This window comes from Jaculus jaculus, chromosome 21 (genome assembly GCF_020740685.1).
Source record: "Jaculus jaculus isolate mJacJac1 chromosome 21, mJacJac1.mat.Y.cur, whole genome shotgun sequence".
Taxonomy (NCBI): Eukaryota; Metazoa; Chordata; class Mammalia; order Rodentia; family Dipodidae; genus Jaculus; species Jaculus jaculus.
Genome location: NC_059122.1, coordinates 6,971,711 through 6,990,241, shown reverse-complemented (window position 1 = coordinate 6,990,241; position 18,531 = coordinate 6,971,711). Strand labels below are relative to the sequence as shown.

The following is an 18,531-nucleotide window of genomic DNA, read 5'->3' as shown; positions in this document are numbered from 1 at the left end:
CCTCTGGGATTGGGAACTGCGGGGCACCAGCACCCGGGGCTCCAGGAAGCCACCCACATGCCCAGGCCCTTCCATCCATCTGCTGTCTGACTCCTACATTCATGCCACTGGCTGACTGGAATGCTCAGGACAATGGATCTCTTGTGACAAAAGATAGCTGCCCAGGCTGTACCAAAGCGACCATCTCAGGCTCCCATCTTCCCGGCCCTAGATTCCTCTTCAGGCCTTGGGCCTGGCGCTGGCTGTCCCGTCCAGGTGACTTTAAGGAGTAGGATCTGAACTGTAATCCACGAACACGTGGCACTTGCCCTTCGTAAAAGGTGTGATCCTTTCCCTTTAAAAAGACAGAGAAAAAAAAAAATGAAAATGAAAGTGATTCTTTGAACAGAAGTGAGGGGAGGGTCCACAGATGAGTGGGAAGCCAGTCACTGCATCACAGGGAATCCAATCCCACGCCCAGCGAGAGGCCAAGGTCTTTTAAAGCAAAAGGCTCCATATTGAAGCAATCTCTCTACTCTCTGCAGACTGGCTTGTAAGAACTCTAAATTAAACAGATATACATATGGCAGCCGGGTGTGGTGGCGCACGCCCTTAATCCCAGCACTCGGGAGGCAGAGGTAGGAGGATTGCCGTGAGTTCAAGGCCACCCTGAGACTCCATAGTGAATTCCAGGTCAGCCTGGGCTAGAGCTAGACCCTACCATGAAAAAAAAAATATATATATATATAGCAAGCCAGGCATGCACACTCGGGAGTAGAGGCAGGAGGATCAAGTGTTCGAGGCCAGCCTGGAATGACGTGAAACACTGCTGAGTGTGGCGGCTCACAAGTCTAATTCTAACCCTCGGAAGGATGAGGCAGAGGGATCGCCATGTGTTCAAGGCCAGCCTGGGCTACATAATAAAGTCCAAGACAGCCGGGCGTGGTGGCGCACGCCTTTAATCCCAGCACTCGGGAGGCAGAGGTAGGAGGATCGCCGTGAGTTCGAGGCCACCCTGAGACTACAGTGAATTCCAGGTCAGCCTGGACCAGAGTGAGACCCTACCTCGAAAAACCAAAAAAAAAAAGAAAAAAAGTCCAAGACAACTTGGGCTATAATTTGAACCTGTTTCCACCCTGCCCATCCCTCCCCCCCCAAAAAAAAATTATAGTGCCCTAAAAGGTCATGTAGCCTGGCTCTGGAAGGCAGACTGAGGGCTCTAGAGAGAGAGGAGGGAGTTTGCCTGAGGTCATCTGGAAGCCCAGGGTTAAGGACAGAACCCAGGCCCAGATCTGCGTTCTGCCTCAGGCTCTTCTCACTGCCCAAATTCCGACCCAGAGCGGAACCCCTGAGGACTCCTCGCAAGCCACTTGGACGATGGCCTTCTGACAGGAACCCCCAGCTTTCACAACAGCCTTCAGCAGCTCTTGATGCATACTTTATACGATTACTATCTGTTTTCCCAGCTGCCATGTGGGATCCCCACAAAGGCGGGACTGGGGTTCCTTTAGGGTTCCCAATGCCTCAGTCATGACTCCAGTGCTTAGTGGGTGCTCCAGCAATATTTGTCAAAGAGAGGAAGGGAGCCGGGCGTGGTGGCGCACGCCTTTCATCCCAGCACTCGGGAGGCAGAGGTAGGAGGATCGCTGTGAGTTCGAGGCCACCCTGAGACTCCATGGTGAAGTCAGCCTGGTCTAAGAACCAAAAGAGAGAGAGAGAGAGAAGAGAGAAAAGGAGGAGGGAGGGAAGACCTTGCCTACCATCCACTGGGTCTCACCATCTTCTGTCTCTGCATTCCCGCTTGTCACCCCACTGCTTCTTAGCCTGGTCCAGAGCCTTGTAAGCTCATCTAGATCTCCAGACAGATTCCCTGCCTCTGGTTCTCCCTATACACTATTCTCCTATCCATAGAGTTAAGTTTCTAGCCACTGCCAATGAACTCCAGACACATGAACCACCTTGGGCATCTGTCTGACTGGGGAATTGAACCTGGGTCCTTTGGTTTCATAGGCAATCACCCTTAACCACTAAGCAATCTCTCCAGCCTAGACTAAGTTTCGTTTTTTGTTTTTAATATTTTTATTTTATTTTACTTATTTGAGAGAGAGAGAGAGAGAGAATGGGTGCGCCAGGGCCTCCAGCCCCTGCAAATGAACTCCAGATGCACATGACACCTCGTGCATCTGGCTTACGTGGGTACTCGGGAAACGAACCTGGGTCCTTTGGCTTTGCAGGGAAGCGCCTTAACCGCTAAACCATCTCTCCAGCCTCGAGTAAGTTTCTAAGGCACAAGAGCTACTTTCCTTCTAAGCCCTTCTGGGTGTCTGTGAGAAAATATTTATGAAACACTTGTCTGAGACAGGACTTATACCTACAGTGTATAAAGAATCCTCACAATGGGGCTGGAGAGATGGCTTAGCGGTTAAGCGCTTGCCTGTGAAGCCTAAGGACCCCGGTTCGAGGCTCGACTCCCCAGGTCCCATGTTAGCCAGATGCACAAGGGGGCGCATGCATCTGGAGTTCGTTTGCAGTGGCTGGAAGCCCTGGCGCGCCCATTCCCTCTCTCTTTCTCTCCCACTCTCTCTATCACTTTCAAATATATAAATAAAAATGAACAAAAAAATATTTAAAAAAAAGAATTCTCACAATGTACTATATGCAAGCAACCTACTCTTTTTTTTTTTTTTTTTTGGTGTAGTGGGGTTTCAAGGTAGGGTCTCTCTCTAGCCCAAACTGATCTGGAATTCACTATGGAGTCTCAGGGTGGCCTCGAACTCATGGCGATCCTCCTACCTCTGTCTCCTGACTGCTGGGATTATAGGTGTGCACCACCACACCCAGCTGCAACCTACTTTTTAAAATGTATAAATGGGGCTGGAGACATGGCTTAGCGGTTAAGCGCTTGCCTGTGAAGCCTAAGGACCCCGGTTCGAGGCTCGGTTCCCCAGGTCCCACGTTAGCCAGATGCACAAGGGGGCGCACGCGTCTGGAGTTCGTTTGCAGTGGCTGGAGGCCCTGGCGCGCCCATTCTCTCTCTCTCTCTCTCTCTCTCTCTCTCTCTCTCTCTCTCTCTCTCTGCCTCGTTCTCTGTCTGTTGCTCTCAAATAAATAAATAAAAATAAACCAAAACAAAACAATTAAAATATATAAATGATTTGAAAACACTTCAGCACAGAGGCTTGGAGAACCCCATGAAAAGATATTCAACACCCTGTCACGAAGCAGAGCCAATTCAAACTGTGCTGAAACACGCCTTTAGAATTGCTTAGCGGCTAAGGCACTTGCCTACGAAGCCTGAGGACCCAGGTTCGATTCCTCGGGACCATGTAAGCCAGATGCACGAGGTGGCGCATGCATCTGGAACTCGTTTACAGTGGCTGGAGGCTCTGGCATGCCCATTCCCTCTGTCTGCCTCTTTCTCTTTCTAAATAAATGAATATTTAAAAAAAATAAGAAAAAATGGCTACAACAGGAAAGCCCTAATAATACTGAGCGCTGACATGGAATCAAGCGGAGTCATGGGCTCTCATAGCACAAGTCATTGGTGCTGGACAGGTTGGCAGTTTCTTGTAAAGCGACCCGGGCCAAATGACCTAGAAATTCGACTCTGAGCTATGCCTCAGAGAGAAATAGAAGATGCATGTCTACGTGGAGGCTTGGGTCCCCACAGGAGCTGCACATATAGGAAACTGAGCCCATCCGCTCACCCCATGCCCCAACCCAAGGGGGCACTCAAGATCTCCAAACGTGGACGGTGCCCTTCCTGTGACCCTGGGCAGGTTCCTGATTCCACCCCAGCCTCCACCATCCCTGGAGCGGGCAGCCTCACCCCAGAAATATACTTTCTTCTCGATCCCCACAAAGGAGAGCAGAAAGGAGGGAGGGAGGGAGGGACGGAAGGGTTTTCAGTTCTGCCTTCCCTTGGATCCAGAGCCTCATGAGGAGGTTGTATGGTCTCTATGGCAACCACCTGACTTCCCTGTTGCATAGCAAGTGTGTAGTGAGTGTTGAGGGGTGGAGGAGGGGGACCCCCACATGCCGAGCTTCCTGGAGTCTCTTTCTGACCCCAGACATGCATATTTCTCACCGAAACTAGGTTCAATGGTCCTGGAGGCAAAATGAAAGTGCTCATGGGTGGGCACAGGAATGTGGGTCAGGTGATTATTCCAACACAGTCCTCCTGGATCCAAAGGGCCTTCCTGTTTTTATTGTATTTGTTTATTTACTTTTCAGGTAAGGTCTCACTGCAGGTCAGGCAGATCTGGAATTCACTATGTAGTCTCACAGTGGCCTCGAACTCACGTCGATCCTCCTACCTCCAAGGGCTGGGATTAAAGGTATGCGTCACCACACCCGGCTAATGCCCTGTTTTAAGTATGGGGCTCTTGGGCTGGGCATGGTGGTAGATGCCAATAATCTCAGCTGTCAGGCAGGAGGATCAAGAATTCAAGGCTGCCACTTGTGGTACACACCTTTTATTATTATTATTATTATTAACAACTTCCATAATTGTAAATAATATCCCATGATAATGCCCTCCCTCCCCCCACTTTCCCCTTTGAAACTCCACTCTCCATCATATCCCCTCCCCCTCTCAATCAGTCTCTCTTTTATTTTGATGTCATCATCTTTTCCTCCTATTATGATGATCTTGTGTAGGGAGTGTCAGGCACTGTGAGGTCATGGATATCCAGACTGTTTTGGTGGTGCACACCTTTAATCCCAGCACTCATGGAGGCAGAGGTAGGAGGATCACTGTGAGTTCGAGGCCACCCTGAGACTACAGAGTGAATTCCAGGTTAGCCTGAGCTAGAGGGAGACCCTACCTCAAACAAACAAACAAACAAACAGTTAATTAACTGGAAATGGAATCACTATTGACAACTCAAACCTCTTTCCTTCCACTCAGACTCTAGAGCAGGGAGGCTAAACTTCCCAGAAAATCTTTCCCTGGCCTCGGCCAGGGGACAAGGCCTACCAAACACTGACGCTGTAAGGTGTCTCAACAAACACACCCAGCTTTTTAGTGGAACACATATGCCCAGCTAAGGATGATCAGATATTTGAGGAAAATCACTGACAAAGATTGAAACTAATACAAACATATAGAAAAACAAACAAAGAAACAAGGGCTAGAGAGAAGATGGCTTAACAGTTAAGACACTTGGCTACAAAGCCTAAGGATCCATGCTTGACCCCCACCCCCAGAACCCACATAAGCCGGCCACACAAGGTAACACAGAGGACAAGGTGGTGTTAGAGTCTGGGGTTCAATTTCAGTGCCTAGAGACCCTGGCACACCAATTCTCTCTCTCATATACATATATTTTTTAAAGCCAGGTATGGTGGCACACGCCTTTAATCCCAGCACTTGGGAGGCAGAGGTAGGAGGATCGCCATGAGTTCAAGTCCACCCTGAGACTACATAGTAAATTCCAGGTCAGCCTGGACTAGAGTAAAACCCTACCTTCAAAAACAGAAAAGAAAATTAAAAGAAAAAAACCAAGATGTGTCAGAGAAATGGTAGCAAATTTTAATAGTTTTCAAAGATGAAAAAACACTGCTTCCACAAAACAAGGTCATGCTGTCATTACGAGGAACATTCAGGGGCTGGAGAGATGGCTTAGTGGTTAAAGCACTTGCCTGCAAAGCCTAAGGACTCAGGTTTGATTCCCCAGTACCCACGTAAGCCAGATGCAAAAGGGGGCACACGCATCTGGAGTTCGTTTGCAATGGCTGGAGGCCCTGGCACGCCCATTTCTCTTTGTGTCTCTGTCTTTCTCTCTTTCTCAAATAAATATTTAAAAAAAAAAGAGGAACACGGCTGGAGAGATGGCTTAGTGGTTAAGCACTTGCCTATGAAGCCTAAGGACCCCGGTTCGAGGCTCGATTCCCCAGGACCCATGTTAGCCAGATGCGCAAGGGAGGACATGTGCATGCATCTGGAGTTTGTTTGCAGTGGCCAGAGGTCCTGGCATGCCCATTCTCTCTCTCTCTCTCTTCCTCTTTCTCTCTCTGTCTCACTCTCAAATAAATAAATAAAAATAAAAAGAAGAGCAAAAAAATAATAATAATAATAAGAGGTGTGGTGGTTTGATTCAGGTGTCCCCCATAAACCTAGGTGTTCTGAATGCTAGGTTCCCAGCTGATGGATATTTGGGAATTAATGCCTCCTGGAGGGAGTGTATTGTTGGGGGCGGGCTTATGGGCTTTATAGCCAGTTTCCCCATCCCAGTGTTTGGCACACCCTCCTGTTGCTGTGGTCCATCTTATGTTTGCCAGGGGGTGATGTCCACCCTCTGCTCATGCCATCATTTCCCCCTGCCATCGTGGAGCTTCCCCTCGAGCCTGTAAGCCAAAATAAATCTCTTTTTCCCAGAAGCTGCTCTTGGTTGGGTGATTTCTACCAGCAATGTGAACCGGCCTGCAACAGTAAAGTGGTACCGAGGAGTGGGATTGCTGCTGGACACCTGACTATGTGGCTTCAGCCTTTTGTAGCTGATTTTCAAGAGGAAAGTGGAAGGAGTTGAAACCTTGGCCTAAGAGATGTCTTGCAGTGCTGTAAGTATAGCCTGATGGACTATTCTGGTCTGAGCTCTAAGACCTGAATGCAGTAAGAACTATGGACTGTGAGGTTTGGCTTATGAGGGTGAGAAAGAGCTGTGCCTGGACTGGGCTAGCAGTTTGTGTGAGAAGCTTGCTCTTATGCCCATGTCCTAAGAAGTTGTGCAGGGTTGCTTTGTGTAGAAATGAACTGGTGTGTGCAGGGGGATATGGCACAGAAAGAAAAATCTTTGGGTGAATTATTGCCCGTTCAGCTGCAACTGAGAGATTACAACCTTTGAGACTGGGCTAGCTGAACTGCGCTGGGGCAACAAAAAGAATGTCAACTCTTTTGAAGGGGCCTGAGTGCTCATAGAGTGTCCTGTTCTTCAAAGTCTGCTTTATTCCCCACTGGATTAACAAATTGGCACCCTACCTGGTATTGTGGAGCATAAGAAATGCTGGAAAGAGGGTCATTGAGTTTGCAACACGGTCTTGTGTTTTGGAAATGGCCATGGGCAGTGTGAAGCGGGTTTGCTGGTTGCCTGCATAGAGACCCCATGGGGCCATGAGGATGAACCGTGGCTTGCAGTGGAGACCCAGTGGAGATGCCGGGACCATGAGATGGCTGCCCAGGAGCTGCCGGCCCCGGTGAAGTTTCCCAGGACTGTGAGTAGCCTAGCTGGAGGGGCGGAATTGGAATGCCAGAGACTTGTTGCTGGTTAGAATTATCGGACTTGAAGATTTGTCACTGGTTTGAGTTGCTGGACTTGAAGCTACAGAGTTTGATGTTTGCCCTGGTTGTTTTAAATCTTGTATTGGTTGAATGTTTCTTTGCTATGCCCAATGCCATCTATTGCAGTGTGAATATTTATTCTGTGCCATTCTGGGTTTTTTGAGGTTATATTTTGGTATTATGGCTCAGTTAAAAGATCTTGGACTATGGGGATGTATGAACATCATTGAGATTGATAAAAACTATGGGGACTTTTAAAGTCAGACTGAATGCATTGTATTTTACATCATGTATGGATATCAGTTTATGGGGGCCGGGGCGGAATGTGGTGGTTTGATTCAGGTGTCCCCCATAAACCTAGGTGTTCTGAATGCTAGGTTCCCAGCTGATGGATATTTGGGAATTAATGCCTCCTGGAGGGAGTGTATTGTTGGGGGCGGGCTTATGGGCTTTATAGCCAGTTTCCCCATCCCAGTGTTTGGCACACCCTCCTGTTGCTGTGGTCCACCTTATGTTTGCCAGGGGGTGATGTCCACCCTCTGCTCATGCCATCATTTTCCCCTGCCATCGTGGAGCTTCCCCTCGAGCCTGTAAGCCAAAATAAATCTCTTTTTCCCAGAAGCTGCTCTTGGTTGGGTGATTTCTACCAGCAATGCAAACCGGACTGCAACAAGAGGATAAGAGGAGCATTCAGTTAAAGAGAGCTATTCGTGGCAATGAATATGGGAATATAGGAAGGAAATCTGCAGTAAGTGAGAAAATATTTCTATACACCTGAAAAAGGAATTGTGAACTCAGAGGCACCGGAGAAAGTACAGAACAAGTTCTTGAAGAGATCAGTGGAGGAAAGAGCGTCTGATGGAATCCTGGAGCCCCCTCCGCCTTCTGACCACCCATCTCTGTCTCCTGGCACAACCCTCCTGCCCCAGGAGCCCAGGGAGAGTCAGGGCTCCTTAGACAAGTAACATCCACAGGGCAGAGCACGTCCCCATGCGTCATCTCGTTCAACGCCAGGACAGATTCTGGAAGCCGTCAGTATGCTTCGGATTCACATGAGGGAAGTCTGTGTGCAAACAGCATGCCCAGGTCACAGGACTGAGGGCACGGGATTCCTGCCTTTCCTTAGTTAAATGTTAGCTGAGTGAGCCTTAGGGTGCTAGGGAGGGGTGTCCCTGTGGACATCAGGCATGGCTGTCTTCCAGGACCCAGAAACCCTCACATGGACACAGGCAAAGGGGGAGAACAGACGTTGACCTAGAAATCTGGAAATGGAAAGACCAGCTTCTATACCCGGCTCTCTCGCTCCGCAGCCATATGACATCCCCTCCTCTCTGGTCTTGGTTCAAAATCTGTAAAATAAGGCTAAGCGCCTTGGCCAGAAAGGGTGGGGGTGTGGGGAGGAAATGCTTTTATACACTGAATTTCAGATGATGCATGCATTTATCTCTGATTCCTCCTACGAGCCGCAAGATGTCTAAAGGGAATATTTTGAAAATAGACAAGCAAGAAAGAAGGGAGGTTGCAGGGGACAGAGGCGTTGACATGTCGGGGAAATGGAAAAAATGCAGAAAGTTAGCGAGCAAGCTGGGACGCCAGGGAGGCCCGAGAATGGCGGGCACTACGATCTCAGAGGGCACCCATGTCAGGGTGAAAATGGGGAAGGAAAACAGGTCCACCCACGACCAGTCTCTTCCTCTCACCAAAAGGAGGTGGAGGGCTGGAGAGATGGCTCAGCGGTTAAGTACTTGCCTGTGAAGCCTAAGGACCCCAGTTCAAGGCTTGATTCCCCAGGACCCACATTAGCCAGATGCACAAGGGGGCGCACGCATCTGGAGTTCGTTTGCAGTGGCTGGAGGCCCTGGTGTGCCCATTCTCTCTCTCTCTCTCTCTCTCTCTCTCTCTCTCTGTCACTCTCAAATAAATAAATGAATAAAAATAAACAAACAGAGGCAGAGGTGGAGTTTGTGAAGAGCTTCCAGGCAGAAGACCAGGCCCAGGGAAATACGGTCAAGAGGCACTTGAAAGCGGGACGTCAGGGAGACGGGCATGAAGCTCACAGGCACAGCAAGCCACTGACCTCACCTAGGATTGTGTCTCCTGGAGGGAGCCTAACAACTCGAGAGAAAGCCCTAGAAAGGCCAGCCCCTTCTCTATCACCACACTCAAGGCCCTGGAAGAGCTTTGTGCTTGATTGTGAACAAGGGAAGGAAAAGAGGAACTTGGGAAACATGATGTGTAGAGCAAGAAATTTTAAGGAAAACTGTAGCTAATATCCTTACACAAAAGAACGACATGTGTGCATGGTATCAGACCTCATGTTACAGAAGGAAAAGAAGGCAAGTTATATATATTTGAGAGACAGAGAGAGAGAGAGAGTGAGTGAGTATGGGTGCATCAGGGCTCCCTGCCACTGCAAACAAATTCCAGATGCATGAACCACTCTCTGCAGCCGGCTTTATGTGAGAACTGGGGAATTGAACTTGGGCCATCAGACTTTGCAAGAAAGCACTTTTAACCACTGAGCCATATATATGTACATATGTATGTATTTGGTTTTTCGAGGTAGGGTCTCACTCTAGTCCAGGCTGACCCGGAATTCACTATGGAGTCTCAGGGTGGCCTTAAACTCATAGCGATCCTCCTACCTCTGCCTCCTGAGTGCTGGGATTAAAGATGCGTGGCCACCATGCCCGGCAACAATTATATTTTTTTGAAGACTCAAAACTAGAGAAGCAAATCAAGACATCTAACATGTATCCGAAATAGAGAAGAACAGACCAAAAAAAAAAAAAAAAAAAAAAAAAACTCCAAATAAAACGTCCCCCAGAATAAAGAAGGTTCTGAGCTTCCAGATGGAAAGAGTTCACTAAGTACCCAGTACAATGGATAAAAACAGACCACACCATGAGATTTCAGGACACCAGGGACAGAGAGAGGTCCTGAAAGATTCTAGAAAGGAACATGCAGGTTGCACATAAATGGGCAGAAAAAAAAACAGAATGGTGGTCGACTCCGTAGCCACTCTGGAAGCTAGGAAGCACGGAACCAATGCCTTAATTCTGAGGGGGAAAAATGCTCTACTGTGGCTATTTTCAGCCAAACTACAAATTAGATATACAAGTAGAAAAGTTAACATTTTCAGACATGTTGTCTATTGAAAGTCTTAAAGAACACCCCTCAAACATGGGAGCCAATTGAAGAGGATGAGGAGAAGGACGGCATGACTACTTGGATACAAATACCAACCCCCCCCTTTTTTTTTTTTTTTTTTTGGTTTTTCAAGGTAGGGTCTCACTCTAGCCCAGGTTGACCTGGAATTCACCATGGAGTCTCAGGGTGGCCTCGAACTCACGGCGATCCTCCTACCTCTGCCTCCCGAGTTCTGGGATTAAAGGCGTGCGCCACCACGCCCGGCTCAAATAAACTTTTCAAAATGATATTTAAGTGCTGGAAAGATGGCTTAGAGGTTAAGGAAGGCACTTGCCTGCGCAGCCTAAGAACACGTGCTTGGATTTCCAGATCCCACATGGCCAGACACACAGTGATGCCAGCGAGCTACGTGGCACAAAGGGGCGTGTGCAACTGGAGCTCGCTCACAGCAGCCGAAAGGCCCTGGAGTGCCCATTCTCTCACTCGTTCTCTCTCTGTCTCTCAAAAATAAAATAAAAAAAAAAGTGGGGCTGGAGAGATGGCTTAGCAGTTAAGGCGTTTGCCTGCAAAGCCAAAGGACACAGGTTCCATTCCCCAGGACCCACGTAAGCTAGAAGCACAAGGTGACGCACGCATCTGGAGTTCCTTTGCAGTGGCTGGAGGCCCTAGCGCACCCATTCTCTCTCTTAAATAAATAAAATATATTTTTTAAATAAAGTAATAAAATAAAAAAATAAATCAAATAAAATAAGTGATATTTGAAAGCTAGTTTCCCCTAGCGATCTGGTCCTCAGACTTCTCCATCAGTTCATTTCCGGGAAGCAAACTGCTCACTCCTAAAGTGGCTCTTTGCTCACATCCAAACATTCCTGAAACGGAGGTTCTAGTCCAACCAGTGGCCTCGTCCATCAACAGCAAGGCATGGCCATGGCTGGTATCGACGATTCCTCCCCTAGTTATCCATGGAGTCTCACATGCCTTCTCTCACTTAGGTTTCACAACTTCCCAAAATCCCTTCTCCCGGCTCTCCAACAGCACCAAGAAACTGAGATTGTCTGCGGTGAAGGGCCCAGATGATTGGAGGGATGGGTGGAGGACTGGACGAGAGCCTTTTCTTAAAATATTTTTATTTTTATTTTATTTATTTGAGAGCGACAGAGACAGAGAGAAAGACAGATAGAGGGAGAGAGAGAGAGAATGGGCGCGCCAGGGCTTCCAGCCTCTGCAAACGAACTCCAGACGTGTGCGCCCCCTTGTGCATCTGGCTACGTGGGACCTGGGGAACCGAGCCTCGAACCAGGGTCCTTAGGCTTCACAGGCAAGCGCTTAACTGCTAAGCCATCTCTCCAGCCCTTATTTGGGTTTTTCTCAAGGTAAGGTCTCAGTCTAGCCCAGGCTGACCTGGAATTCACTATATAGTCTCACGGTGGACTCGAATTCATGGTGATCCTCCTACCTCTGCCTCCAGAGTGCTGGGATTAAGAAGGAATGTAAGTTCTCCCCTTTAAAAAAAATTTTTTTTTTTTACTTATTTATTTATTTGACAGAGAAAGAGGGACAGAGAAAAAGAGATAGAGAAGAAGAAGGAAAAAAAAAACATGCACGCCAGGGCCTCCAGCGACCGCAAACGAACTCCAGGCGCATGCGCCACCATGTGCATCTGTCTTACGTGGGTCCTGGGGGAATCGAACCTGGGTCCTTTGGCTTTGCAGGCAAACACCTTAACTGTTGAGCCATCCCCCCTGCCCATAGTATGCTTTTAGATAGATCACCCCATTTAGATCCCAGCCATCCTGCTCGCCTGAGAGCTGAAGGAAATGCGCCCCAGGGGCGAGTTCAATGCCACACCCCCCCCCACCTCACACCCGAACTTGACCATCCGCAGGTGGCCTCAGCTGTTTGACTAACAAGCCTTGGGACCCCATGCTGATGCTCCCCCCACCCTCGGGCCCCCTTCACTCACTGCATGAGCTTGTCACGCGCCAGGTTGGAGAGGTAGCGCTTGGGTTCGCCCAGGAATAGGGACCTGTACCGCTGTCGTGTGTCCTTGTCCTCCATCAGGGTGGTGTTGAGGTAGCGGCCTACCCCGACCGGGTTCTGTGCCAGGAAAGAGAGGGAAAGTGTCAGGGAGCCTGGCCTGGAGACTCCACCTTGTGCCTCCTGCCCTCCCGCCCCGACTGTCTGGAAGGAGTCAAATGGTTATCCCCCAAAAGATGCCAGAGTCTTAAGCCTAGCACCTCAGACTTCTTTGGAATTGGGCTTGTGGCCGACATAATTAGCTAAAAAATGAGGTCATGCAGCCAGGAGTGGTGGCGCACGCCTTTAGTCCGAGCGCTCGGGGAGGCAGAGGGAGGAGGATCTCCGTGAGTTCAAGGCCACCCTGAGACTACACAGTGAATTCCAGGTCAGCCTGGGCCAGAGTGGAACCCTACCTAGAAAAAACATTTTAAAAAAGGGGGATGCTGGAGAGATGGCTTAGCGGTTAAGCGCTTGCCTGTGAAGCTTGAGGACCCAGGTTCAAGGCTCGATTCTCCAGGAACCACATTAGCCAGATGCACAAGGGGGTGCACGCATCTGGAGTCCGTTTGCAGTGGCTGGAGGCCCTGGGGCGCCCATTCTCTCTCTCTATCTGCTTCTCTCTCTCTCTGTCACTCTCAAATAAATAAATAAAAATGAACGAAAAAAAAAATTTTTTTAAATAAGGTCATGCTAGAGGTCCAACATGAGTCCCCACACAGAGGGAGACAGCATAAAGGTCAGAGAAGTACATTGATAAACAAAGAAAGCCCTCCCTGCCCAGTGAGCACTTCTCTTAACGTCTGTGTGTGTGTGTGTGTGTGTGTGTGTGTGTGTGTGTGTGTGTGTATGTGTGTGGTATATAGTTGTTGTTGTTGTTTTTGTTTTTCAGGTAGGGTCTCACTCTAGCTCAGACTGACCTGGAATTCACTATGTGTCTCAGGGTGGCCTCGAACTCATGGCGATCCTCCTACCTCTGCCTCCCGAGTGCTGGGATTAAAAATGTGCGCCACCATGTCTGGTCTACCCACATATTAATGCTACTCTCACCTTTATTTTTTTTTTTCCCCCAAAGTAGAATCCCACTGTAGCTCAGGCTGACCTGGAATTCACTCTGTAGTCTCAGGGTGGCCTTGAACTCATGGTGATCGTCCTACCTCTGCCTCCCGAGTGCTCACACCTGGCACTACTCACGTTTGGTTAGAGAAGCTTCTCTTTTTAGGTAGCAGTGACCTTGGGATGACTCAGAAGGCATCATGGTGCTGGGAAGAAGTGACAGAGGAGTGCTCAGTACTGACATCTCCATCACACCTTCCAAGGCTCAGGATCCGTTGCGGAAGAGGTGGCGGAAAGAATGTAAGAGCCAAAGGAAGGGTAGGACTCCTTACAACGCGCTCCCCCCAGACACAAAATGGCCTGGATCTCCATGACCTCACAGTGCCTGACACTACCTACACATGACCATCATTAAAGGAGGAAAAGAGCATGACATCAAAATAAAAGAGAGACTGATTGAGATGAGGAGGGGATATGATGGAGAGTGGAATCTCAAAAGGAAAAATGGGGTGGGGAGCGAGGAAAATATTATGGCGTATTGCCTGTAAGTATAGAAATTGTCAATAAAAAAAATTAAAAAAAAAAAAAGTCCTGGCATGGGGCCCATGATCTGGGCTCTAACAAAACCCTCCTGGGATCTAACTACCTGGTCAAGTTGAGGACCCAGTGCCTAGAAAAACATGCCAGTGAGTACAGCATCAGTAGCTCCAAGGAGGACGAGGGAGAAGCAGGAGAATCGCCGTGAGTTCGAGGCCACCCTGAGACTACGTACTGAAATTCCAGGTCAACCTGAGCTAGAGTGAGACCCTATCTCGGAAAACCAATAAATAAATAAATAAAAAGGGGTCGGGGCATTTCCAGACCAAGTTCTCTGTCTAACACCAAGAACTCCCTCAGCAGACCCACTCACCCAGCTTCCCGTAATCATCTGGTAGGCTTTAACGCTCGACCGCTTGGAGCTCAGGAGGAACGGTGGACGGTTCTCGTGCTTCTGTTCTGTCTCATGAGGAAGCCACGAACCAGGGCCCGATGTGGCCTGGAGGGGGTGGGGGTGCAGGGGTGAAGAAGGAAGGTCTGAAGGTTGCACACCCAGCCTAGGGCAGGGAAGCTCGGGGTTGCTGGGGACTGACTTCGCCTGCCCAGGCTGATGGGCCTTGAGCCAAGGATGGGGAGACAAAGCGTCCCCAGTTCTCTTGTGCCCCATGTCACACTCTCTATTCATCCCCCCCACCTTGATCTGCCCAGTCCCCCTTTGAGGGCCAGGGGAGGGGGGAGAGGGTTAGCTTCCCCCCTCCACCACCAAATAACCACTGCACCCCATTTCTCTGATGCACCCCCCCACTCTTGGGCTACAAGAGAGCTACTACCTCACAAGGGAAATGGCAGAGCATCAGGGCACACTGACCAGATTTCGCGGGCACTGGCTAACGGTAGACCAGTAAATTCTCTCCGTGGGGTTTTTGGGATCACGGGGAAACTTGGAGATGATGCCACGCTTCTTGTTGTTACGTGAGTTAAGCTCATCCACAAAGCTCTTGAAATCCGTCAGTTCCCGGGGCTTCTTTTTCTGAGGAAGTGAGAGGAAGAGACATTGTGCCAAAGGGCGTAAGAGCTCACCCAGCCTTTACAGAAGAAGCAAGTGGCAGGGCTGGAGAGATGCCATAGCATGGTTGGGGAGCGTGCCTGCGTCGCCTAAGGAGCCAGGTTCGATTCTCCAGGTCCCACGTAAGCCAGATGGTGGCGCACGCGTCTGGAGTCCGTTTGCAGTGGCTGGAGGCCCTGGTGCGCCCATTCTCACTTCTTATCCCCCCCACCCACGCCTCTGTCTCTACTACATAAATTAAAATAATTCTTCATTAAAAAAAAGAAAGAAAGAAAGAAAAGAATCCAGGCATGGTGGCACACGCCTTTAGTCCCATCACTTGGGAGGCAGAAGTAGGAGGATCACCACAATTTCGAGGCCACCCTGAGACTACGTAGTGAAATCCAGGTCAGCCTGAGCTAGAGTGAGACCCTACCTCAAAAAAAAAAAAAAAAAAAAAGATACTAGGGGCCAGGCATGGTGGCTCACACCTTTAATGCCAGCACTCGGGAGGCAGAGGCAGGAGGATCGCCATGAGTTCGAGGCCAGCCTGAGACAACATAGAGTTTCAGGTCAGTCTGGGCTAGAGTGAGACCCTACCTCAGAAAAAAAAAAAAAAAAGAAAGAAAGAAAAAGGAAAGGAGAGGAAGAGGAGAGGAGAGGAGAGGAGAGGAGAGGAGAGGAGAGGAGAGGAGAGGAGAGGAGAGGAGGAGGGAGGAGGGGAGGGGAGGGGAGGGGAGGGGAGGGGAGGGGAGGGGAGGGGAGGGGAGGGGAGGGGAGGGGAGGGGAGGGGAGAGGAGAGGAGAGGAGAGGAGAGGAGAGGAGAGGAGAGGAGAGGAGAGGAGAGGAGAGGAGAGGAGAGGAGAGGAGAGGAGAGAAAGGAAGGGAAGGGAAGGGAAGGGAAGGGAAGGGAAGGGAAGGGAAGGGAAGGGAAGGGAAGGGAAGGGAAGGGAAGGGAAGGGAAGGGAAGGGAAGGGAAGGGAAGGAAAGGAAAGGAAAGGAAAGGAAAGGAAAGGAAAGGAAAGGAAAGGAAAGGAAAGGAAAGGAAAGGAAAGGAAAGGAAAGGAAAGGAAAGGAAAGGAAAGGAAAGGAAAAATCCTGGCATTCTCCCTCAACTTGGGACTCATAACCCTCCCTGGCAGAGGGGTGAATGAGCAGGGTATGGGAGGGCCATGTTTCCTGTGCTTGATCACCGAAGCCTGCATTCACCCTGGCCACCAGCCAGCCATCCGTGCCCGCACCTGCACGGAGTAATGTCCATAGGGCACAGGCTTGCTTCGGTCCCCGGTGAAGATGTCGTAAGGGCCACGTTTACCGGTAGATCGTGCCACGTAGGTCTCGATGTCACTCTTGATGACGTAGGTACCGGGTCCCAGGCCACTCCCCTGGAGATGGCAGAAGGGGTGCAGGTGAGACCTGGGTCTCCCCGCCTGCCAGGGAGGCGCTTGCTGCCCTCCAGGACTGGCCAGGGGGAGCGGTACCTGGTGAGAGATGGGGTACGGCTTGCTGGACATCCTGCACATGAGGCCCTCGGAATGGGAGCGGTTCCAGGCGTTCCGCTCCAGGCGCGTGTAAGGGTTGCCTTTCTCCCCGTAATTCCCGGGGCCCGGATAGTAGTTCTGAGGGGCAGAAGGAGGGGACACAAAGGCCATCAGTCTCTTTCTTTGTACTGGTTCATCGGAACACAGACATCAGGGATCCGTACCCCCCAAAAGGAAAGGGGATTTTTGTTTTCACGTTACCCACGTTGTCATCTGTGAGCATCCTCCACTCCTCACGTCTTCAACTTCAAATCCAGCCTCAACACTGCTGTCCAATCACCTGACTGCTGGCCCAACCTCTAGGCCCTAGTGTGGTGGTTTTGTGTGTGTGTGTGTTATTGTTGTTCTTTTGTTTTTATGTTTTATTTATGAAAGAGAGAGAGAGAGAATGGGCACACCAGCATCTCCAGCCACTGCAAACGAACTCCAGACACATGCGCCCTCACCCCCGGAGAATCTGGCTTATGTGGGTCCTGGGGAATCGAACCAGGGTCCTTTGGCTTTGCAGGCAAGTACCTTTACTGCTAAGCCATCCCTATAGCCCCACACCTTTTAAAAAAATATATTTTTTAATTTTTTTAAACCTTATTTTTATTTATTTGGAAGAGAAAGAGGGAGAGAGAGAATGGGCGCACCAGGGCCTCCAGCCACTGCAAAAAGAACTCCAGATGCATGCGCCCCCTTGTGCATCTTGCTAACGTGGGTCCTGGGGAATTGAACCGAGGTCTTTCGGCTTTTCAGGCCAATGCCTTTAACCTCTAAGCCATCTCTCCAGCAAGCCCCACTCCGAGATATTTTCTTGAGAGAGAAAAAGACGCAGGAGGAAAGAGAGAGAGAGAGAGAGAGTGGGCACGCCAGCTCCAGCTGCTGGAAATGACCTCCAGAGGCATGCGCCACCTTGTGCATCTGGCTTACGTGGGTCCTGGGGAATCGAACCAGGGACCTTTGGCTTTGCAGGCATCCAACCCTGGGAATACAACATGGGAAAGTTAATACTTCCCGGCAGGGAATTACAAAGTTGAATACATATGAAAACCTCCTGCCCAGTGCCTGGCAGTTAGTTGACGCCACCTCACAGATGGGGGGGGGGGTGTTTCTGAGGGTGACTGAAGGGTCTTTGTAGGTGCCTTGAGCAACTTAGGCACGTGGGATTTCTGCTGGTGCTCTGCACCTCTTAGCCACTTGGGGGCAGTGTTGCTCCATAGACGGTGCAGTCCTGCCTCCCTCTGACCCGAGCCGGCCTGGTTCCCTTCCAAGGTTCTGGGTGTCCCGGTGTGTGTTTTTTTTGCATAAAACTCCCCTGGGATAGGAAGCTGGGTTCTAAATTGTTCTGGAAGTACCCCTAAGGAGCCCAACTCTTCACAAGTCACCCATGAGCAACATGAGCCTCCAGGGCTGGAGGGATGGCTTAGCGGTTAAGGCGTTTGCCTTACTTACCAAAGGCACAGGACACAGGTTCGATTCCCCGGGGACCCACGTTAGCCAGATGCACAAGGGGGTGCACGTGTCTGGAGTTCGTTTGCAGTGGCTGGAGGCCCTGGCACGCCCATTCTCTCTCTCTCTCTCTCTCTGTCTCTGGCAGACCACATCATCAGTGTTCCCACCTCCAAAAGGTAACAGTTTTAAGGGGTGTCAGTCACAGTCCAGGGTTCTTTCTGAGCTAGTGGGGGGGGGGACAGCAAGCAATACAGTCCTATAGTGACCCCCTGCTCCAGGAGTTCATGGGCCGGTGCGAAACCCAGCTTGTTGACGTAATCTTGTTTTTTCCTTAAGTTTAGTATCACACCGAGCTGCTGGGCAAGTACCCTAGTTTTAACTAGTACCCTATGTTCTTGGGACTTTGGGGTGGGGATGCAATGGAGATCACATATATTTAAGCTGGACAGTGAAGAGTGAGAAAGATTCCCCAAAGATATGAATTGGGGGGG

The 18,531-nt window shown here is 49.9% G+C and overlaps 1 protein-coding gene across 1 annotated transcript in view; it reads right to left on the bottom strand.

Annotated features, from left to right (window-relative positions):
- Nucleotides 1–261: 261 nt before the first annotated feature.
- The window catches only part of Lexm (lymphocyte expansion molecule), a 28,140-nt gene continuing 9,870 nt past the window's right edge, over nucleotides 262–18,531 (bottom strand). Inside the window, exons 5-10 of the mRNA XM_004671340.2 lie at nucleotides 16,544–16,681; nucleotides 16,304–16,447; nucleotides 14,886–15,047; nucleotides 14,391–14,516; nucleotides 12,372–12,505; nucleotides 262–334 (exon numbers count right to left, since the gene is read on the bottom strand). Of these exons, the coding sequence (XP_004671397.2) occupies nucleotides 262–334; nucleotides 12,372–12,505; nucleotides 14,391–14,516; nucleotides 14,886–15,047; nucleotides 16,304–16,447; nucleotides 16,544–16,681 (777 nt within the window). The remainder of the gene's footprint in view (nucleotides 335–12,371; nucleotides 12,506–14,390; nucleotides 14,517–14,885; nucleotides 15,048–16,303; nucleotides 16,448–16,543; nucleotides 16,682–18,531) is intronic.